This window comes from Diceros bicornis, chromosome 20 (assembly GCF_020826845.1).
Source record: "Diceros bicornis minor isolate mBicDic1 chromosome 20, mDicBic1.mat.cur, whole genome shotgun sequence".
NCBI lineage: Eukaryota > Metazoa > Chordata > Mammalia > Perissodactyla > Rhinocerotidae > Diceros > Diceros bicornis.
In genome coordinates this window covers 3,987,064-4,010,624 of record NC_080759.1, presented here as the reverse complement: position 1 = coordinate 4,010,624, position 23,561 = coordinate 3,987,064, and the positions used below count along the sequence as shown (strand labels likewise).

At 49.1% G+C, this 23,561-nt stretch overlaps 1 protein-coding gene across 1 annotated transcript; it reads right to left on the bottom strand.

Annotated features, from left to right (window-relative positions):
* Positions 1-2,688: 2,688 nt before the first annotated feature.
* LOC131418993 (cytochrome P450 4F3-like) lies at positions 2,689-22,541 on the bottom strand. The gene is given in 13 exon segments (XM_058563593.1): positions 2,689-3,206; positions 3,384-3,466; positions 3,619-3,683; positions 3,764-3,897; positions 10,621-10,750; positions 10,941-11,007; positions 11,351-11,621; positions 12,353-12,474; positions 13,856-13,983; positions 14,076-14,129; positions 15,793-15,811; positions 15,813-15,938; positions 21,882-22,541. Coding segments are annotated over 13 exon segments (1,575 nt in total). The 5' UTR covers positions 22,080-22,541; the 3' UTR covers positions 2,689-3,028.
* Positions 22,542-23,561: the final 1,020 nt, after the last annotated feature.

The window sequence follows — 23,561 nt, the reverse complement described above, 5'->3', positions numbered from 1 at the left end:
TCCACTTTCTGTCTCTATGGGTTTGCCTGTTCTGGACATTTCATATAAATGGAGTCATACAATATGTGACCTTTTGTGTCTGGCTCCTTTCACGTAATGTTTTCAATGTTCATCCATGTTGTAGCATGTGTCATTGCTTCATTCCTTTTTATGGCTGAATAATATTCCTTTGTGTGGATGGACCATATTTTGTTTCTCCATTCATCTGTTAATGGATATTTGGATTGTTTCCCAAATATTCAACTTTTGGCAATTGTGAATAGTGCCACTATGAACATTCATGTACAAATTTTTGTTAGAACACCTGTTTTCAATTCTTTTGGTTATGTACCTAGGCATTGGTCATGTGGTAATTCTAGGTTTAATTTATTGAGGAACCACCAAATTGTTTTCCACCATGGCTGCACCATTTTAAATTCCCACCAGCAGTGTATGAGGGTTCCAATTACTCCAATACTTGCTGTTTTCCCTTTTTCAGATTCTTGCTATCCTAGTGGGTGTGAAGTGGTATCACATTGTGGCATTGATTTGCATTTCCCTAATAACTAATGATGAGCATCTTTCCACATGCTTGTTAACCAGTGATCCTCCAGGCCCTCGGTCTGTGGGCCCCTGAAAGGCTCTGAGACATTGACTCTGTGCCCTGGGACCGGCTACAGCCAGCAAGGAGGGAGTCCTGGGGCGGCCGCTGTACCAGGTGCTGGAGGAAGCGGCCCCACCCCACCCCCTCCACCTTCCTCTCACTATTGTGGACTCGCGTGGCCTCCACTTCCTGGAACATCCAGGAGAAAATGAAGTCCGGATCATGCTTCTCTGGCAAAAAAAAAAAAAAAATTTCAGTTCCCAGCTTCAGGCCAGCTTTGCATCAAAGGCCCTTGTAATTTCTCAGATGTACCTATGGATATTTTGAACTTACCGAATCTTCCGATACTTTTCTTCAACAGACGGTTGCCACATTTACCAAAATTTAAATTTAACTTTCACGACTTTAAAACATTTTAAATTTTAGGACGTGATGCAAAAAGAAGGGAGAAGAGAGGAAATTAACCCTCACTGAGGACTGATGCTACCAGATATTGACTCAGTCGTGTTGCACATGCTTGCTCATTCAGTCTCCACAAGAGTGCAATAAGGTGGCTACTACTATACAGTAAAGGAACTGAGGCTCAGAGAGAGAAACAATTCTCCCCAAGCCAAACAGCTGCTAAATAGCAAACTGAGATTGTGCGGTTGTGAGGACAACTCCAGGGTGTGGTGGGTCCAGGGTCACCGGCCCTGACTGCATCGAGCTATCTGCTCCAGCTTCCCTAGAGAGTGTCTTGTCCTCAAGATCCAAGATGGAGCTCCAGGGACCACAACAGCGGTCCAAGCAACAGGAAGGAGGAAGGGGGAAGACTGGACAGGGAGAGAGTCCCAGGTTTCTCTTAAAGAAGTTTTTGAGAATTACCATGTAATCTTTGACTTCTCCATGTGGGACAGGGTACAGTGCTTTAACCAATCTAGCTTCAAGAAAAGCTTTCAAATATAATGTGAATTTCAGCCTGCCATGCACTTACCTAAAAATTAAGGATTCTAAGAGGGCAAAAATGGACATCAGGATACACAATTAGCAGTCTCTGATGCAATCCATCCCGTTGACTACCAAAACATCCAATGTGTACCCTTCTTCATATACAAGGAACACACTTACAACATCCCCAAGGGAGACAAACCCAAAGTCCACCTGTTCCCTCCATTCAGCCCAAAGATCAGGTTCTGGGTGATGTGGAGTCCTCTCCCTTAAACCCTGATGTGGGCTTTTGTGGTCTAGAAATCTATCCACTTAAAGGCAATCATCATTCCTAATACACCCAAGAGTGGAGTAATAACTGGACAACAACCATTTAAAATCCCAATTGATATTTCCTTTTTCCATGAATGGCAAGTTAGGTTATTCGAATTAAGCTTTCACCTTTTAAAAACAACTCTCAAAGCTGGATACTTTTCCAGTTTCTTTAATGAATAAAAGACCGAAAAGACAGTGAAGAATTACAAAGACACTACTCAAATGAAAACAGAAACCTGGAGATAAAATGAACATGAATTATGCTTTTGCCCCAGAGGTATTTCTGTTTTGATGGCCGCGTGAGGAGGTGGAGAAAATCAGAGCCCAGGGAGATGCCAGGAGGGGAAATTGTAAGGAGACCTCCCTCACATAGGTGGAGACCTCAAAAAGCTACACCCCTCAGGGTGACTGCAGACTAAAGCGGAGGAGACTGCAAGTGTGACTTCAACTTGAATTTAAACTGCCTTAGTGACCTTGGGCACCATGAGCCTTGAACTACATTTAACATGACCTCAACCAGCAGGGCTCCAAGGACTCCTCTTAAAGAAAGCTGCCTTCTTCAAATTTGACAAGTGTTATTTCAAATGTGGTAGCCACTACTCAGACAATGATAAGCAGGCACACAGGAACGCTGACCCCTGCTAGTGAAAACCAGCAAACAGACAATATAACAGGGACAGATATCACAACACCCTATAAAGCATCCAGGCTTGTTATCTTTATGTAAACATAGCAGCATAGTAACCATAGAAACATAGTGAAGGATTAGGAGCTGAGGAAAGATTGGGTATATTAGGAGATCCGAACCAAGGTCAGGGTAGTCAGAGCACAGTGCCACACTGCGGGTTCTCAGGAAGGCCCCTTAAGCCCGTCCTTAACCTTGGTCCCTCTCCTGCTCAAACACCTGCCGTGACTCCCTGTTGCCCACGGTTTAAAATCCATGATTCATTTCTAGAAGAATTCTCGATCAGCATGGGCGCCCTCTGGTCAGCTGGAGAGGCACTCAGGGTGTTGGACTCGCAGACACCAGCCCCGCCTCCACCCAACCACGCCCCCTGGCCATCCTCCGCAGTCACGAGGCGCCCCCTGCTGGCTCTCGGTGAGGCTCGGGCACAGGTGACAGCACAGTTTTATTCCTGGGAATCTGCAAAGCTGTGTGAGGTGTGTGAGGTCAGGGTGGATCCCAGGCCAGGAGGCGGGGGGTCACTGCGGGCCCGCGCTCAGTGGCTCCACCCGCAGCCAAAGTCCGCCCTCGGCGCGCAGGATCAGCTCCGGCTTCCTGCGCGGCTCCTCCTCGTCCGGCAGGACGCGGAAGCGCAGCAGCGTGAGCGCCAGGACCACCTTCATCTCGGTCATGGCGAACGTCTGCCCGATGCAGTTCCTGCGGGCGGGAGTGGGGCTCTGACGGCGCCAGGAACCTGTCCCGGGACCCCGTCCCTGCCCGCAGGAGAGAGGAGGGGGCTAACCGTGCCTGGGACCCCCACGTGGGCTTGCGTATCCTTTGAGTGCCTCCACCACCCTCACCCCATCCTCGCCTCAGACGCCCTCTGGCCTCAACCTGGGCCCTGCCGAGAAGGGAATAAAGGCAAGAGGTGACCTCTTCTGGAGGCTTTCTGGGTCGAAGCGGAAAGGATTGTATACCTAGGGGCAGAGAGAGGCAAGGCTGCTCGTTGGGGTTTCTCAGGACACCCAGAAGCCCCCAAAAAGACAGATGCGGATACAGTGGAGGGGGAGTGTCAGGACTGCGCCCCCGCACCAGGTCCTGGGCATGGAGAAGGGGAGAAGGGCAGCACCTCAGGGTCCGGCCAGACTGACGGATTGTGATGAATCCCGAAGATGCTGATGACACACATGTTCCCTATTGGGGAAGAGTGAGTGGTCAGGACCAGGTCTCCACTGATGGGACCACCACCCTCCTCCCCCTGACATTGTGGGCACCTTTGGGGATGACCCGGCCATCTGGGAGCACAACGTCCTGGGTGCACCGGCGGGAGATGGCTGTGACTGGAGGATGCAACCGCAGGCTCTCCTTGATGCATGTGGTCAGGAAGGGCAACTGGGCCAGGTCCTCCCTAAGGAAAGCCCCCAACAGTTATCCTGGGAGCAAAAACAGAGACCCCTCTGTCCTCCTGCTGCCCCATGAGATCCTCTCTCCACCTTCCTCTGACCCTCACTCCTATAACAAAATAAATTCCAGATAGACCAAGGATTGAAGCATTAGAAAATAAAAACAACAAAAGTTACTAGAAGAAAACTTATCCTAGTATTTTTAGAAGCATTTCTGAGCAAAACACAACATTCACAGGGTATCCTTAAAAGTGTCAATACATTTGCATAAAAAAGCTTTTGAATTGTATAATTAGGTGAAAAAGCAAAAATATAGTAACCTCTATGATGGGTTTATAAGGTTATTTGAATGAATAAGATCCACTCCACACTCTAAGGTGGGATGACCTAATATTATAAAGGTATCAAGTCTTTCTAAATTAATCAATATATTCAATACAAGCCAATAAAAATCTAGCTAGTTTTTTTTTTTGGAACTTGGTAATCTTATTCAATTTGAAAGGAGTAAAGTTCATCAAGAGGTAGGTCAATGTGAAAATAAAAGGTCAAAGAAAGAGAACTCAGCCTACCAGATATTAAGACCTATTACAAAAGTGCAGTAATAAAAAATAGTGTGGTATTGTCACAACTACAGGAAGACAGGCCCATGGAACACAACAGAGAGCTCAGATACTGCATGTGAGTAGGTGAAAACTTAGCATCTGGTAAAGGAGGCCCCACAAACCCCTGGATGGATGAATAGTTTGGTAGAAGGTGTTCCGACAACTGGTGATGTGGAAACAAAAAGAACTAGATCCTGACCCTACTCCATATACAGGGTGGAGGCTCCTCTCGTATGTGAAAGGTAAAACCATAAAGTTAAAAAAGTTAAAAGTTAAAAGAAGACAATGTAGGAGACATCTTTCTGACCTAAAAGTAGGAAGGAATTCTTAAATAAAACCCCAAAAGCACAAACTGGAAGACCAAAAAAATGGATAAATATGTATCAAAATTAAGGATTTCTGTTTAATAAAAGACACTATGGATCAAAAAAACATTCAGATGAGAGAGTCACAGATGATATCAGCAACAAATATATAGATCTAGAACAATATCTTGAATACACAAGATATTGTGTATTGATTGCAGGAATTCCTGCAAATCAACAAGAGAGATGACAGATGTGACTGAAGAGAAAAGTAGGCAGAGGATATGATCTAGGAATTCACAGAAGTTCAAACACAAGAGATTTAAAACATGAAGAGATATTCAAAGTCATTGGTTATCAGAGAGATGGAAATTATATAGAAATGAGATGTTACTTCACATCCATTCGAGGCAAGAATTAATAAGGTGGGTAATGACAAGGAGGGGCTGAGGCATGGGGATAGAGGAACCTCATGCACTGAGAGTGGAGGTATGGACGAGGGCCACCACACTGGAGGGCATCAGCATGGTCAAGGAAAGGCAATGTGTATTTTATGACCCAGCAAGCCGGCTCCCAGGTATAGATCCCAGAGAGATTCTCTGACAGGTAAATAGAGACACATGCACAAAGATTTTCATTGCAGCGATGAGATGGAAGCAGCCTGAATATTCAACTGTAAGGGATGGGAGAGGGAAGTACTATATGATGGTGCACAGCAATAATCTATGTGTACATAGATACATGGATAATAAAATCTAATGAAATCGTGGTGCTACATTTCTGAAAAAGGTAAAAACCAGCATGAGATCTGTGGCATAACACATATTTGTGAATTTTAAAATACATCCACCCAAAACAAGAAATTATACAAGTAAAAGGATAGGGCTGTCTGGAATCATACTGGTGGACAACTGGAAGTGGACAGTCGGGATGGAGGGGAACGAATAAGTATTGCACAGAAAAATGATGATGATTATTCAGCAAGACCACGTCCTTGGCAACTGAGGTCAAAAAAACTAATTACTTAAAATTTTCAAGAGTATTTTTCAAACTACCCAACCCAATCCTGGAGTTCAAATGGAAAAATAAGAATGCAAGATAACAATTTGCAAAAGCAAAGTAATAAGATGGGACCAACTTTATCAAGCATGAAAATGTTTTTAAAAGTATTATAATGAACACTGCTTAGTGCTTATGTATGAATATATAAATAAATAGAAGAGAATAGTGTCCAGAAATAAACACAAATATATGAATGAATTTAGTTTATCATGAAGCTGCTATTATTGAAAATCCTAAGACAAATACAAAATATTCATTAAATTCTGTTGGGACAATTATTTAGCCACTTGGAGAAAAAATAGATTCCTACCTCAGTACTTATACCAATATGGATTTCATATGGAACAAAGTATTAAATATAAAAAAATAGCAAAAATATTAAATAAAATTAAATTTTTAATAAAATATTTTTAAAAATAAATAAGCCCATTAGAAGAAAACAAACGAGAGTTTTATGTTTTAGTGTCAGAATGTGAGTGGCTTTTCCAAGCATGATTAAGAAAGAAAAAGCAGCTCTAAAAGCAAAAAGTGAACAGATGTGATACAAAAAATGAACCAAAACCAAAACTAAAGTCAAAAGACAATCTGCAGAAGAATTTTTGCATAACAGAAAAAGAACTAATTTTCTTTTCATTTAAAGAATTCTTATAAATCAATCAGAAAAAAACTAGAGAAAAGCTCGATGTAAAAAGGCAAACTGACACTTCACAAAAAAAGAAATGCATGGCTGATCAACATGTGAACACAGTGCTCAACTTTACCCATACTTAAAGTGATGCTCAATAAAATAACAAAATATTATATTTCACCTATCAGATTGGCAAAAGTTTTAAAGTTTTATAATGCACACTGTCGGTGAGGATGCAAGAAAACAGGCACTCTCAAAATCTGTTTGTAGGAGTGGATTTGCCATGAGCTGTTAAATTGAAAATCTCAAATGGTCATTGATTCAGCAATACCACTTCTAAGAATCTGTCCTGGAGAGACATCCACACATGTAAGCTAAAGTCAGCATATGCAGATGTTCACTACGTCATGTTTGTTATAGCAAAAGGCCCAAAACTATACAAATGTCCATCAGTGGGGAAATGTTTAGATAAATTATGGTACATCCATATGATAGAATACTATACAGCTATCAAAAAAGAGGAAATAGGGAGATGAGGAGAGTGATGTCAGCATCACGGCAGAGTGAGCGCTCCCCTTAGACTCTCCTCCCCTAAGATACAACAAAAAGGACATTTGTGTACCAACAGAGGACATTCACACAATACAAAAGATGTCTGAGAGACCCATGCAGCCATACATCTGAAGGTGGAGGTGCTAGACCCCCTGGAGGAAGTGGAAGGAGTAAGGAGAACTCCTCTCCATCCCCAACAGCAGCAACCGTGGGACTGCTCAGCTCTCTGGGAGAGAGGGGGGAGGGGCGGCCCTCTGCGGGGAAAACCTTTGCTCTCCAAGTTCCCTCACAGCCCGTGGGAAACTCCCACATGGAGGTGATTGAACAGCTGCAGGGGTGTCTTCATCAAGCTGGCACCCCAGGAGAGCAGATATCAAGGGAAGAGAGAGAAGCCCCGGGATCAGGGGTGAAAGAAAGCGCCTCTCCCCCTGCCCAGCACGTTAGCTCAGCCAGTGGGCCAGAGCATCTGCAGATCACAGCAGGCTCAGAATACACAGCTCTTGACCCCCACCTAGTGGCAGCAGATGGAAGCTGTGACCAGATAATGTTATTATAGGAAAAACAAAAAAAGGTATGATGTTAAGTGAAACAAGCCAGACAGAGAAAGACAAACACCGCATGATTTCATTCATATGTGGAAGATAAACTAACACACGGACAGAGAGAGAACAGTTTGGTGGTTACCGAGGGAAAGGGGTTGGGGACTGGGCACAAGGGTGAAGGGGCGCATTTATATGGTGACTGACAAATAATAATGTACAACTAAAAGTTCACAACTAAAAGTTCACAATGATATAAACTATTATGACATCAATAAAAAAATAAAAATTTAGATGAAATACCAACAGCTCAAATCAATCAATATATAAAAAGAATAGTACTCGTGATCAAGTAGGATTAATTTCAAAAATACAAGGATAATATAACATTAGTAAATTGGTTGATACTAATAAACTGTGTTTCATAGATCAAAAAAAAAGAGGAAATAGGGATCACTTGTCCTATCACACACTGTAGGGTAAATTAATACAGAGATGCCAAAAGGCCTTTTGGCAATATCCGTTATAATTACAAATGTTTTCATAAATGTCACCAACAGAGGAGTGAGCCAAGTAAACTGTGTAGCTCTCAGAAGAAGGAGCTCTAAGACACACTACTGAGTGAAAAAACAAGTGACCAAATGTGTGTGCATGAGCGTATTTATATTAAACTGTATCTATATATACATATATACATGAGAAAAGAAAGGTCTGAAACGACAAATGACAAACTGATGTCTCTAGAGACCCCTCAGGAGACAGAGAGGGAATTAGGCTTGGGGGGAGGGCAACAAAGGTGAACCTAATCTTCTCCATAATGTTTCATTTTGTGGACAAAAAAAAAGACTTCTTCTCATTATTGATTTTGCAATTCAAAATTAATTTTCCAAAATTTATATTCTGTAAAAAAAAAAGGATCTTAAAGTTATATTTTCAATGTGCATGCCTGAATGCCCTATGTATACGTTCACTTGTAGAGAGACAAGACAGAATGAATGAACATAGTGAGAGAGACTGTGAACAGATAAGTATGGTTATAGACTGAACACTGTCTGAAGGACACAGGAAACCACTGACGGCAGGGACGGGATTGGGGCGCCAGCCTAAGAGACAGGCGTATATGAGGGGATGGATGTGTTAACTAACCTATTGTAATCATTTAACAATCTACACGTGCATCAAATCATCATGTTGTACACCTTGAACTTATACAACGTTACATATCAATTATATCTCAATAAAGTTGGGAGGGAAAAAAAGAGGGAGGCTTAAATTCATTGTAAACCATTTTGTACTATTTAAATTTTTACCAAGTACATAATTTTTTGAAGGTGGGAGAAGCACGGAAACATTTCTCCACCTCACAGGACTGCTGTGCTGAGCAAATGTTTGAAGCTGAGGGCACTACCTCCAAAGTGTGTCCAGTCCAACACCTCCTCTCCATCCTTCAGCCCTTGGCCCAGAATCTGCCCCCTGGTCCCCAAGGCCCCAGCTCATCCCCTCCAGTTTGCCCCTGTAGATGCAGAGAGATATTTCTAATACCCACATCTGACCTGTCCCTCCCCTGCTCAAACATCTCCATGGCTCCCCATTGTCCTCTTATGTTAGTCGTGGATCTCCCTTCCAAAAAGAATTTGCTCTACAGCTGCAAGGAGTGCTTTTAGCTGACAGCCTCCAGCTATAGGGTCTCCAGGCCCTGCTGCAGCGTTCCAGGCGAGACCACACTTACCTGGGCAGCCCCTGGCCAATGACTGAACATGGTGGCCACTACTGCCTGACCATTTCTGCCCAATGTGAGACTTCCCTAATGGCAGCATCCCTGCCTGTTTTTATCTTTTATCCAGTATCAGCTTTTCAAAGGACTTGAACTGACAGGTTTGGAAACTCTTAACATGGTTTCCAAAGCATTCCAAGAGGGGCTTCCATTTCCAGCTCCAGCCTCATTGGGAGCCCCTCTGGTTCCTCACACTGTAAATTTCACAAGGATCCAGCCACATTTGCTTCCTTTCAAACATGCCCGGCTCACTCCGGCATCCTTCCGTCCTGGTCTTTGCACAAGCCATCCCCTTGGCCCAGAGCACTGCCTGCTACCCACTCCCAGAGTGGTGAATTCGTGTTCACTGTTTCACTAACCAACCTCACCCCCTTTCCTCTCTGCCCCGGCCCTGCCCAGGGAGGACTAGAGTGGGACTGGACACTGAGTTGGGAAAGGGCAGGCAGCGTGGACATGTTTACTAAATGAGGAGATGGATGATTTTTTACCCCCAAAGATCTCTTGTGAATCCCTGGAATAGATTATTAGGTGGAAATTAGAGAAAAGAGTAAAAATCAAGGGGAGTTAGAGTCTTTGGGGAAAAAAAATGCAACATCAGGCAGAAAAACAAGGGAGGGGAGAAGTTCATTTACTGAATACATTCTGGGTGGCATCTGTTGTACACACATTGTTGCAATTCTCAAAGCAGCGCTGTTGGGGAGAGATTCTCCACTCTCCCTACCAATTTACAGAGGAGAAAAGTGGCATTGAGAAAAGAAAACTGAGGGGCCGGGAGGGGCCGGCCCCGTGGCATAGAGGTTAAGTGCACGCGCTCTGCTGCTGGCGGCCCGGGGTTCAGAACCCCGGGCGCACACTGAGCCACCACTTGTCAGGCTACGCTGTGGCGGCATCCCATATAAAGTTGAGGAAGATAGGCATAGATGTTAGCCTAGGGCCAGTCTTCCTCAGCAAAAAGAGGAGGATTGGCACGGATGTTAGCACAGGGCTGATCTTCCTCACAGAAAAATAATAGAAAAGAAAAGAGAACTGATTTTATTAACGTCACATAGCAAGTTAGTGGGGCAATAAATGTGGACACTCAGATATTTCTGTCTCAAAAATCTGCAAACCTTCTCCTGCTCTCCAGGCTGGGTACCAGACCCTGCCTGTGGGCTCTGTTCCTATTCCCACTAAGAAAAAATGACAGAATCGGCAATCCCCCTTCCCAGCTGGGGAGCAGAGCCAATAAGAGGGGTTCGGGAACAGACCACGTGAACCCGCACTCACCACTCAATCTCCTTAGGCTCACGGTCCCTCAGGAGCTCTTGCACCTCCTGCCGGCAGCGCTCCTGGTACTCCGGGTGCTTCGCAAGGTTGTACAGGACCCAGGAGAGGCCGCTGGCTGTGGTGTCATGCCCTGAGAGGCAGCCAGACAGGCTTGGGTCTCTGGGCTGCTTCAGCACCATAAGGTGGACAGTGCCCTCACATTAAGGCCCTCAGGGAGGACGGGGAGGATGGGGGTGAAGGAGTGGTCCAGGGCCCACCCACCAAGTCCCTGGGATAGAGAGACCCCTGCTCCCTCTGTAGGCCCACACTGGGACCCTCACCTGCAAACATGAAAGTGTCAGCTTCAGCTCGGATGTCCTCATCTGACAGTTCCTTCCCATTTTCATCCTGGAGAAAGGGCAAGACCCTTTGAATCACACCACCTCTAAGAGCGCCTGAGTCTAACCTGAACAATCCCTGAAGTACTTGCATCATCCCAGCAGGATTCTTCCCTCATCATCTCCAGGGCCCACCCCACAAGCCTCCTCCCTGGTCTGCTGCCTCCTTCTTACTCCTTCCAGGCAGCCTTCTACAGATTCATGCCTAAAACTTATCTCTGACCTGTCCCTCTCTTCCTCAGGCATCTTCCATGGCTCCCTAGCACCCTCTGCATCAAATCCAAGTTCTCTCATCTGACATTTTAAATTAAGATCCATTCTAACTCTTGAATTCAGATCCCAGAGAAGCCCACCTTGGCCAGCAGGAGCACATCAATGAAGTCCAAAGTCTTGGCCTTAGCCTTGGCCTTGAGGAAGTCATGGGAACCTTGGCTAATGAGGGTGTGACGCCGCTTCTGGATGACAGTGCCTGTGAAGTCATGTACTAGGTTGCAGGCCCTACAGAAGCGCTGCCCATCGGGGGTGAGGTAGTATAGGAAGTCCATGTACAGGAAGATCTGCTGGTGCCGTTTTGTCACAAGACCACTGAGCTCCAAGATGGCGGCAATATATTCACTGGGATTCCTGCATGGCCAGGCCAGAGAGAGCCTTATGAAGCAGCTTAATGCATATGAAACCCCGGGAGCACCTCCCAGCCGGAAACCCAGCACAAGGTCCCATCCATAAAAGAGTGCCCGCCATCATGCTTCTCTCTGCCTCCCATCTCTTATGAGCTGCTTCATGTCCTAGATACCTGCACAGAGTATGGGAATCCCATTCATCTCCTCCCTCTCCTACACGACATCTGGCCCTGCCCATTCTTCCTCAGTTTCTCCCAAAAATGCCCCATTTTCTCCACCAAGCTCAGGCCTACTCCTCTCCATGATCTCCTCGCATCCTGTGTCTACACAACAGTCTTCTCTAGAGTCAGATGTCCAAGTTCAGCTTTGACCACGACCTTCATCTGCTCAAACACCTTCCATGGCTCCCTGGAAACCTCAGGATAAAGTTCATATCCCTTTGCCTGACTTTGGAATGTCATTAAGATCTACCCCTCCCTACTCCTCCAACCTCATTTCCCAGGCGTCTCCTCATTGCTGCATGTGCTCTGCTCTTCCTAACCTCTGGCCTTTAGGAAACATTTCTACCTACCTGAAAGGATTCTTCTTTCTCTTTCTCCTTCCTTGTCCTTCAATGTCCATCTCTGACCCTTCTCCTCCAGGAAAGCCCTTCTGATTGCCCTGGTCAGTCCTCCCTCCATCTGCTCCCTTGGGAGTAGATGTTCCCATGTCCCCAGGCCCTGGACAAGGACTCACTCCTGGCAATTGCTGTTGAAACTGAAGACACATTTCTGCAGACTGTCCAGGGTCATGAGGCTGATGTGCTCAAACATGTCCAGATGGGCGCTGCCCTCCAAGGCCAGGCGCCTCCACTTGGCCTGGACAGAGAAGGGAGCAGAGCTGGGGCTGGGACCTGCCTCCCTTGAGACCCTCCCCAACCCCAACCATCTGGATGGACTGACCCAGACCCAGCCTCTTGGTCCTCTGCCCCAGGCACCCATTCCCTGGGATGATCTGGTTTGTATGGGAGTGGAAGCTGTTACTATTAGGACATGAAGACCCCATGGCTGGGAGTCAAGAGACCTGGGTTCAAGGTCTAGCTCTGCCTCTTATGCTCTGTGTGACTTTGGTCAGCTCATTGCCCTCCTCTGGGCTCCACCTCTCAAATCTTCAGTAATAGTTAAGATGACTTGCTTTGGTGTCAGAGAAACTAGGTTAGAATCCCTGCTCCACCACTCATAGTTCACTTACTAGCTATGTAAACTCAGGCAAGCTTCCTAACCTCTCTGACCTTCCGTTTAATCATCTATAATGTGGCAACAATAATCATCTCTACCTTACAGCATTGTGAAAATTAGACAACAAATGCCATGGAATTGGCACATCATTTCTGATATACAGTAAGCTCTAAATAACCTCTAGCTATCATCATCATCTTCATCATTATCATAGTGGTAGTTGACTGCAAACATGTCCCCGTTTCTTTGTCCCTCCCCATATCCTATCTCTTTGCAATGAGACTCTGCACCTCTTCCACTGGAGGTGGAACCTCTTTCTCCACCTCTTGAATCTGAGCTGGATATTAAACTTGCTTCAGCCAACAGAAAAAGGTGGAAATCCTGGTGTGCTAGTTCAGAAACAAGGCTTCAAGAGGTACTGCATCTTTCACTCACTCTCTTAGATCCCAGTCTCCACCATGCGATTGAGCCCAGGCTAGCCTACTGGAAGGTGAGGGACAAATGCAGGAGTCCAGTTGTCCCACCAAGGCCATCCTTGACCAACCAACAGCCAGTCAAGCCCCAAACGTGTATTAGAGCTGAGCCTGGATCAGCAGAGCTGTCTACCAAACCCACCCATGACCACAGACAGATGAGTGATTGCAGCCAAGACAAGAAGACTCGACTGACCCATCATCTCATGAGCAATAACAAACACTAATTCCTTCAAGCCCGTGGGTTTTAAGGTGGTACGTTATGCAGAAAGAGCTACTATGCAATCTTCATCATTACTGCCTTGAATATACAGAGCTTCAGCGAGGCAGACTAAAAACTAAAGCCTTCTGAGCACCTACTACATGCCAGGAACACGAATCCATTATATCTTCTTGACCACCCTTTAAGAAGGTATTATTATCTCCATTTTACAGACGAGGAAACGAGTCTTGGAGAGAAAAAGCCATCTAGCAGAGCCAGGACTCCAGACCATGTGTGTCCCCCTTTCCCAAGGCTCCACTTGGGACCCTGGGCTCAAGGAACTCACGTGCATGATGTGTGCACTCGTGTTGAAAATCTTCAAATAGGACTTCAAGATTTCGAAGTGGAAGGCAGGTGTCAGCAAGCGGCGGTGGTGGCTCCACTTATTACCAGCACTCAGCAGGAGCCCATCCCCTAGTAGAGGCAGCCACAGGGAACGGCCAAAGACAGTGCCTTCCCCTGTCCCCCAAGGTTGTCCCCAGTCCCCTTCACTCATAGTTACTCACCCAGCCAGGGCTTCAGGAAGCTGTAGAAATACATATCCTTGGGCACGACGGCAGCTGACATGAGAGATAAGCCATCAGGGGCCATGGAGAGGAGAAGGGGAGGGACTTTTGCTGCGAGGTGGAGCCCCAGCCAGGGGTCTGCATTCCCCCTCCAAGCCCAGCATAGCAGAAGTGGGGCCAAGGGCAGAGGAATCCGGGAGGAGGCGGAGGTGAAGGGGGACCAGACCAGGCTGCAGCTCAGAGTAGAGCAAAGGCAGAGCCCACAGACACACCCCCACGCGCTTAGATGCACCCCAACATGGCACAACACCTCCCAGCACACATTGATATGGCTCCTACATGTTCCACCATGTTCTGAACACCCGAGGACAGCCAAGCACTCTACAAAACACCTCTACAAGGACCTAGGACACTGTGTCTGCCCCAGCACTCTCTTGACATCTGGGACATCTGACATGGCCCTACCATGTGTTAACATGCCTTGACATGGCTTCAACATGCATGACATTCCATGACATGACACAGCATGCTCTGACATGGGCCTGAGACAATCTGACATGACCTCAGTGTATCCTACAGACGGGCCCCAGACAGGACTTAAGTATGGTCACATTAATGTCCCAGACATGGCCCCATTGTGACCCAGACTTCCTCAGTATCCTCCTCCACACTATACTCAGTATTAAGTGCTTCGGCTCAAGGGCTCTTCTGTCTTTTAAAAAAACAGAGCATGCTGCCCCCCTCAGATGCTGAGCTCCACCCACCATGAAGAGCTGCACCGCTCCCTCCAGCCTCTAGACCAGCCCCCAGGGCCAAGCAGACAAAGTTGACCAACCTGGAGTCTGGTGGATCTTCCCCGACAATACTCTGGCCATCTCCCTGCCCCAAATCACCTTCCAGCTTAGGGTCCCTCTCATCAAAAGCAGACAGGGCAGCTGAGAACATATAGAACTAAGAAGGAAGCTTCAGCATGCTATGTGGCCTTGAGAAGCCATTATGCCTCCCTGAGCTTCAGTTTCCTCACCCAGGAAATGCCCTCCTAGCAAGGATGCTGGTGGATGGACATCTGTGGTATCTGCCTGTCCAGCATCCATACCCTCTCCTGGAACTGGCACCCCATAGCTCCTCCACTCTCAATCCACGCAGTTAGAAGGGTGGCCATGCCACTCCAGAGCTGGGCATATGACTCTTGGCCTTGTCAATCAAGTTGCAGTGATTAGATGAGGAATTGGTCCCTGTGACCCAGGCCAGGCCAGGCCAATTTCAGGGAATCCTGCAACTTTTCCTGGGTCTGTGAGGAATGAGCTCACTTTTCCATGGGGGTTAAGCTTCTGGGACTCATCTTTACCAGCATGAGAGTGAAACCATCACAGAGGAACACAGAACTACGAGATGAAGACAGATTCCCAATGGCATTGCTTGAAGACCTGGATCCAGCTGTGCCTGAAGACAACTCTCCCTGAGCTTTTTGATCGATATATTCTCTTTCTTTACTTAGACCAACAATGTTGAGTTTCCAACACTCAAAACTGAAAGAGATTTTGGCAATCAGAGAGAGCCAAGGATCTGCCCAGAATCACCTAGCAGGTTAATGGCAGAGCTGGGTCTCTGTCGACGCTGCCCATTCCCTTGCTCAGCCTGGTCTGTCCAGGGGTGGGAACGGCTGGGAGCAAGGGCAGGGGGAGAGGCTGGATTTGGAGGCTCCCGGAAAAGATACCTGGGGCCTGGAGCAGGGGGGGCAACAAACTTAGGGTGGACGAGCCTCAGGATGGGGTAGAAGGGCCCCATCCACCAGAGGTGGACGTCACGGAAGTAGTGGCCCAGATCCTCCACCAGCCGCAAGCCATCCTCATTGCTCTTCGCCTGGGGGATAGGTGTGGATGAGGCCAGGTCTGGCAGGGGCCTCAGAAACTGCAACTGCCCACTGTACCTTCCCTACCCACCACAACCTTACTCACTCCCTTCTCATGTTCTGCCTGGATTATTGGCCTACACCTCTCTCCATCTCACTAAATCAGCTTCTATCTGTTGGTCTCTGTCTTTTTTTGTGTCTATATATCTATGTGCCTCTCTTATCCCCTCACTGTCTACATCTCTCTGTTTCTTAGATAGATAGATTGATAGATAGATTAGATAGATAGATAGATAGATAGACAGATAGATAGGTAGAAGATGGATGGATAGACGGATGGATGGATAGATAGACCGCTAGATAGATGGATAGATAGAAAGATAGATGATGGATGAATGGATGGATGGATGGATAGATGGTTAGATGATGGATGGATAAATAGATAGATAAACAGATAACGTATGGGTGGATAGATGATCACTAGATGATAGATGAATAAATGATGGATGAATGGATAGATAGATAGACATAGAGAGGTAGATAGATAGATAGACAGACAGATAGATAGATATGTTTCTATCTGTGTATATACATGCTTCTTTTACTCTCTCTCTCTCTCTCTCTCTCTCTCTCTGTGTGTCCTCTCTGTCTCTCTCCCTCACTCTTTCTCTGTATCTCTCTTTCTCTGACCCTGTTTCCATGTCCATCTTTCCAACTACCCGTTTCTCCTCATCTCCACGTCCCCCCATGGCTCCCACCGCCCTCAGCATCAACCTCCTCCCCCTAGGCGGTCTTGAAGCTCTGCCCGCTCTCTTTCCTCTCTACCTTTTCTCTGCCTCTCATCTGGATCACCCCACCTGCACTGAACTCCTTCTCACTGCTCAAAAGCAGGTGCTTGCTCTCTCACCTCCAGGCCTTTGAGTGGGTTCTTCCTCTCCACAGAATATACTTTCTCTTCTTTGCTTAAAAAAATCCTACTCACCATTCCAGACCCACTTGCAACAACTCCTCCTCCTAGAAGCCCTCTGGCCTGCCCAAATGGCAGAAGCCTTGCTTCCACTCTGGGCTCCCCCAACCCCTGTCTTTCTCCCTCAGACCCATCCTGACAACACAAGATTGGAGGTGTCTGGGGCGGCCCCGTGGCTTAGTGGTTAAGTGCGCACGCTCCGCTACTGGCAGCCCGGGTTCGGATCCCGGGCGCGCACCAACACACCACTTCTCGGGCCATGTTGAGGCCGCGTCCCACATACAGCAACTAGAAAGATGTGCAACTATGACATACAACTATCTGCTGGGGCTTTGGGGGGAAAAAAAGGAGGAGGATTGGCGATGGATGTTAGCTCAGGGCTGATCTTTCTCACACAAAAAAAAATTAAAAAAAAAAAAAGATTGGAGGTGTCTCTGTGCAGTTCTGTGTACTCAAGTTCGGGGGTTCCTCCAGGGAAGAGCATGGGGCTGAGTCTCCCCAAGGATCCCCAAGCAGTGTCCAGAACTCCAGAATGGAGAGTGGCAAATAAACAAAAGAAGGGAAAGATGACCAAGAGCAGGAGAGCAGGAGGGGCCTTGGAACCTGCGGGGACTGCACAGAAGCTTGCCAGGGAGGGGCTCGCAGCCCTTGAATGATGCCATAGTGCCCACCATCACATGTTTAATGTGGGAATCTGTGGTGTTGGTAACATACCGGGCACTGTGGGGGTGGCAGAGAATGCCAAGAGGGATGGTGGGACCCAGCCAGGTCATAAATTCCTGGGGGGAGGTGGCCACCAGCTGAATTATGACCTTCAAGCCATGTTTGGTGAGGGTGAACTTCAAGCAAGGCAGGGACCATCACTCCCCAGAAGGAGCCATGGCACGTCCCCCTGCAGCCTCTGCAATGGACAATGTGTCCAGATTCTGCACTGATGGAGGCATCTCTGCTTCTTCCCGCTCCTTCCCTCTCGGGGCTGGGGGGTCGTTGAGGCCTCTCCAAGTCCCAAGGGTGCATGCCAGGGAACAGGGAGAGGACATGCTCTCTGCCTACAGAGAAGCCGAACTTGGCTCAAAAAGACAGATTTTTGTCACACTAGGAATGGTTCCAGCCTTGGGGGCAGCCACAGGAGGAGGTCCTCATGGGGAAAGTTTTTGTGCAGCATGGTGGCCTCAGGACCTGTCCCTGGGGCTCATTCTCACAACCTTTCATGTTGGGACCTATCCACATGGCCTCTGGTTCCTCAAAGGTGAAGGGTCTGCAGCCCCAGAACTTTCCAGCCCAGGGACACCCCAGGGGACATACATGAACTCTACCCATCAATGAGGATGGAGGCTTGCACCTAACTGCCCCTTCTGCCAGACACACTCTGTGCATACAGTATCCTCTCTGTCTCTCTATCTCTCACAGTGTGTCCTGTCTGTCTCTCCATCTCTCACAGTGCGTCCTGTCCATCTCTCTGTCTCTCAGAGCGCGTCCTGTCCGTCTCTCTGTCTCTCACAGCACGTCCTGTCCGTCTCTCTGTCTCTCACAGTGCGTCCTGTCTGTCTCTCTGTCTCTCACAGTGCATCCTGTCTCTCTGTCTCTCACAGTGCATCCTGTCTGTCTCTCTGTCTCTCACAGTGCATCCTGTCTGTCTCTCTCTCACACAGTGCATCCTGTCTCTCTATCTCTCACAGTGCGTTCTGTCCATCTCTCTGTCTCTCACAGCGCGTCCTGTCTGTCTCTCTGTCTCTCACAGTGTGTCCTGTCTCTCTATCTCTCACAATGCATCCCATCTGTCTCTCTATCTCTCACAGTGCATCCTGTCTGTCTCTCTATCTCTCACAGTGCATCCTGTCTGTCTGTCTACCCCACAAAGTGTGTCCTGTCTCTCTCTCATAGTTTGTCCTGTCTATCCATCTGTCTCTCTAGCACCTATCAACATGCCCACCAATCATTCCATTTCCACATGAGGAAACTGAGACCACATCCTCCAAAACCGGAAGGAGGGCAGGTCACCTCCTGGTGATGTATCCTCTCTCATTCCTCGGGCTGCCCATGCAAGTCTGACCAATATCCCAGGTGCTCCAGGCAGGTGAACCTAGGTCATTTTCACCTTGTGACCCCCTCCCTACTCCCTGAGGATCCTGACACTAGGGTTCAAGGCACTGATGAGACCACTCCAGAAAGAGAGAGTGACTCAGCCAACATCACACAGCAAGAAGGTCTGGAGGAGGGAAGAGTGACCAAGACCAGCCTCCACAGCCGAGCCATTGGAGGGGGAAGAAGATCTGCAGTAACTTTGTAACCTTCCCGCTGCCTCCAGCGCTCACTGAGAACATTCCAAGACCCAGAATCTCAGGAACGCTTCACGATAAACTTGGGACATCCTGTTCTGTGATGAGCTGGTCTGGGGGAGAGCGTTGGGAGGAGCTGGACGCTCGTACATTTGGGTTGGATTACCAACAGAGGCAAAGGTAAGTTTACCCAGGCCTAGGGCATGGCCTTAACCACAACATCATCAAACATTAATTGCCTACTGTATGTCAGCTCCTGGGCTGGACACTGTAGATATCGTGTCTGTTCCCGGCACTACCATCTAGCTGGAGAGACAAATAATAAACAAATAATTGGACAATTAACTGTTAAAGCATGAGCAGGGCCAAGTCATAGGTCAAGGTCTCGGGGCATCCAGGAAGGCTTATAAAAGGCAGTTACATGGGAGCTGAAAATGGGAAGATAAGGAGGAATCAACCTGGTGACCGCAGGAAGGGAAGCCCTTCCAGGCAAAAAAGCAGCAGAAGCAAAGGCCCTGAGGTGGGAAGGGCTTGGTTCACTGAGGAGATAAAGCAGGAGCTTGGAGTGTCCAGGGTGTACATGGGGCTGGGGGGTGCAACAGGGCCCAGCCAGGCAACATTTAGTCTTTGTCCTCAGAGCAACTGGCAGTCATTGAATGGTTTTCAGCCAAGAGAAGGCGTGATCTACACTAAATTTCAGAAAAATCTCTCCAGGTCTAAAGAGAGATTGGGCAATAGGGGACAAGTGTGGCAATAAGGAGACCAGAGAGGAAGCCAGGAGAGGCTTCCGGGAGAAGGATGACAATGGATGGAGCCAGGGGTGGCAGCAGGATGCAGAGAGGGGACGGAATGAGGAGGGGCTTGGAGGCAGCACACCCAGACGTGCTGAAGGACCAGTTGCGCTAATGAGAGAAGAGGGGGGACAGGGAGCCCCAAATTATAGGACGTGGGCAATCAGAAGGATGGGCTAGATGGACAACGGGGGCAGGATTGGGGAGGCAGCCGTGAGTCCCAATTCTGATTTGGTGGAATGAGGTGTGTGAGAGACCCCCACATGAGGAGGGGAGGATACAGCTGGACACACAGCTTTGGGCTCAGGAGAGATGTGAACGTGAATTCACTTATGGAGGGAACTGATGGTCCACACAGCAGTTGGAGCCCTGGATAAGGAGGTGGCCTCAGGAGAGAGGAGAGGGAGGAAGGGTTAGGACCCTGAGGGATCCCCACATGGAAAGGTGGGTGAAGGAGGAGCAAAGACTGGAGACAGAGAGGCCACAGGGAGGTAGGGGGACACCAGAGGAGGGTGGCATCCTGGAACCAAGAGAAAAAGGAGGTTCTGAGAGGCTGGGGTGATCAGCAATGTCAGAGAGCTGCTGGGAGGTGAATGAGATGGAATTTAGGGACCTGGGGCTCATGGTCATCTTGTAGGTGTTTGAAGGGGGTGGGGACCAGGCTGGAGCAGGTGAGGAGCGAGAGGGAAATGGAGGCAACAAGTGAAGACAAGTTTTGTCCACGAAGAGACAGCAGAGCAAGCCGACTGGAGGTCTGGGTGCGGAATGAGGTGCTCTGGAGGTGGGCAGATGGGGATTTACATGTCACCCCTCTGTCCTGTTTTGTGACCTTCTCTAGCATCATCGTGGAGAAGAGCTCAGAGGACTTGAGTGGTTGAGCTCCAACAGGTTTTCCAAAAGGCCATGAAGGAAAGACCAGTTGGCAAGAGACTTCAGCCCACGTGCAAAGGATGGGAATCTAAGCTGGATGTATCCAAGGATGTAGGGTCGGAAGGAAGCTGTTGGACCGGGACGTAGAGGAGACTAGACATCCTGGCAGAGTCCCAAATGGGTAAAAAAAAAAAAAAAAAAAAAGCTGGAAGGAAGAGGAGGTTAGGGTCAGAGAATGCAACACTCAGACCAGTTGCTTTGGAGGTGGTGCCTTTACTGGTGATGACAAAATCCAAAGTGTGAATGTGGCAAGAGGGGGCCGACGTAGCATGGAGGAAGGTCCTCTGAGGATGAGGCTGGGATGCTGGGCCAGGACCCGCCGCCCAGGAAGTCTGGGCATTAAGGCAGAGGCCAGAGGGATTCCTTCTGAAAGGGTAAGTGGTCAACTTTTATCCAAGTTTGGCAGTGGGGCCCACTGATATTTCCTCGGGGTACAAGGCAGGACAAGAAAAAGAAGGCGCCTGAGGAAGGGAGGGCAAGGAGAGACTGCCCACACCTCTCCTCTGGCCCAGCTGTGTCCCTGAGGGGGGAAGGGAGGCTGAGGTCATAGTTCATTCCTGTGGGGAAGTGGAAGCCCAGAGAGGAGAGACACTGGCCTGAGGCCAACAGAGACAGGGCAGGCAGGGAGTGGACCCTGAACAGAGGCCCTGAAGAGGCCTCAAGACCAGCGGCGGAGACTGTGGGGACATGAGGGGACCCGGCTCTGTGCAATCCACCCTGGGAGCCCCTCAGAGGTGCACTCATGTGGGGAAGACAGGCAGGAACATGCCCTAAAGCAGGCTTGGGGTGAGGAAGGGGGAGAAGGAGAAGGGCGTTGGGGCCTGGAGTGGACAGAGGAGAACAGTGGACCTGGTCAGGGAGTGAGGAAGAGGCCTCCCCTGGCTTCTCCGCTGTTCTAGAGCCCAGCCCAACCCGGAGCCCCAGTCCTGACCTCTCGGGGGTCCAGCCACCCTGATGACCCAGGCACTTCCTGCTGCCCACACTCACCAGGCCCAGGTGACCCCAAAACCAGTTCCGTTTGGGGGGCTGCGGGAAACATCTGAGGCGGCAACAGTTGTCATAGAAGGTGTAGGTCCAGGCCAGCATGCGGGCCAGGACCCAGGAGGCCCCGACCATCAGCAGGAGCAGCCACGGGGAGGCTGCCAGCGGCCCGAGTCCCAGCCAGGACAGGCTCAGCTGCGGCATCCTGCAGGGCAGAGGGGGTGGAGGGTGAGCTCCTGAGGCCCAGGAAAGGCGTGGTACTGGTGAGCTTGAAACAGAGACGGACAGCTCACGAAGACAGGGAGAGGACCAAGGGTGTGAGGGACGGGGCCAGGGAGGGGCAGGGACGGTGGGTGCTGGAGACAGGGCAGGGAGGGCTCAGAGAGGGGAGGGGGATCCAGGGAAGTCCAGAGGAAGAGGGAGACATACAGAGAGACAGAGAGAGAGAGAGACAGAAAAACAGAGAGACAGAGAGAGAGACACACAGAGAGACAGAGATAAAGAGAAACATAAAGAAAGAGAGAAAAGAGAAAGAGAAAGAGAGACTAATGAAGAAACACCCAAACTGAATGAGTGGACGGTTGCCAGAGGCTCCAGTTATAAGGAAACCACCATCCCCCGCCAGCTCGCTCCCTGGAGCCTCCCTTGCGCTGGGCAGTGCCCCTCCCCACCCTGAACCAGAACGCTTGGCCCTGCCAACTCCAGCCTGGCACCTTCTGTCTAGAGCAACTTATCCCACACAACTTCCTCTTTGCTCCTGGGAAGTCTTTGTCCCACCCAGCCTCCGAAGTGGGGGAGGCTAGGCTTGCTGGGTCAGCCAATCCCTGCAAGCCTGACTGCCTCCTCCCCACCTGGCGGCCACCCAAGACAGAAAAGCAGAGCTAGCTGGGTCCAGAGAGGAACCTGCTCAGCCACAAGGCCTAGGTACTGGATCCTCAGGTCTCAGCACCTCCCACATGGGTGGTAGGGCAAGATGGGAGGTGGGCAAAGGTGACTCTGGACCCCAAGTTTACAGCCATCCCTGCCCTTCCGAGGCCAGGGTGTGGCAGGTGAAAGGTTGAACTTGAGGGTTCAGGTGCCAGGTGAGCAGGGCCAGGCCAAGCTTTGTCCCCAAACATCTCCCAGGCTCCTGTCCATGTGGGGCCCAGGAGGGCATCATGCACCATTTCTCGGTGCAGAATCAGGAAGCTCAGAGACAGGAAGCCTCTGGCCTCTGGGGCCGCACAGCCTGGCAGGAGTTCAAGACCAGCCTCCAGGCAGCCCAGGGGCTGAGTTGAGACACGACTGCTGGGAGCAGGAACAAAGACGCCAGCCTGGCTGGGGATTACCCGCATCAGACTCTGGGGGTAAGGAGCCCAGTCAGACGAGGGCACCTGGAGGAGTGGGGGTGAGGCTGCAGGCGGTGATGAGAGCACGGGGTCCAGACAGGGGAGGGCAGAGTTGGGAGACCCTGAGTGGAGTCCTGCCTGTCCTCGCTCTGACTGTGGGCTGTGCCAGCCCTCTCTGGGCTCAGTCTTCCATCTGGGAAATGGGGTGTCGGATGAGGGCCTGAGAAGGGGTACATCTTGTCCAGATCCTGCCCTGAACTTCCCTGTGACGTGGTGTCAGCCCCTATGAGGTCTCCCCATGATCAGAGGAGGGTGTTCATGAAGGATATAGCTGCTCAGTGAGAAGATTGGGACAGAC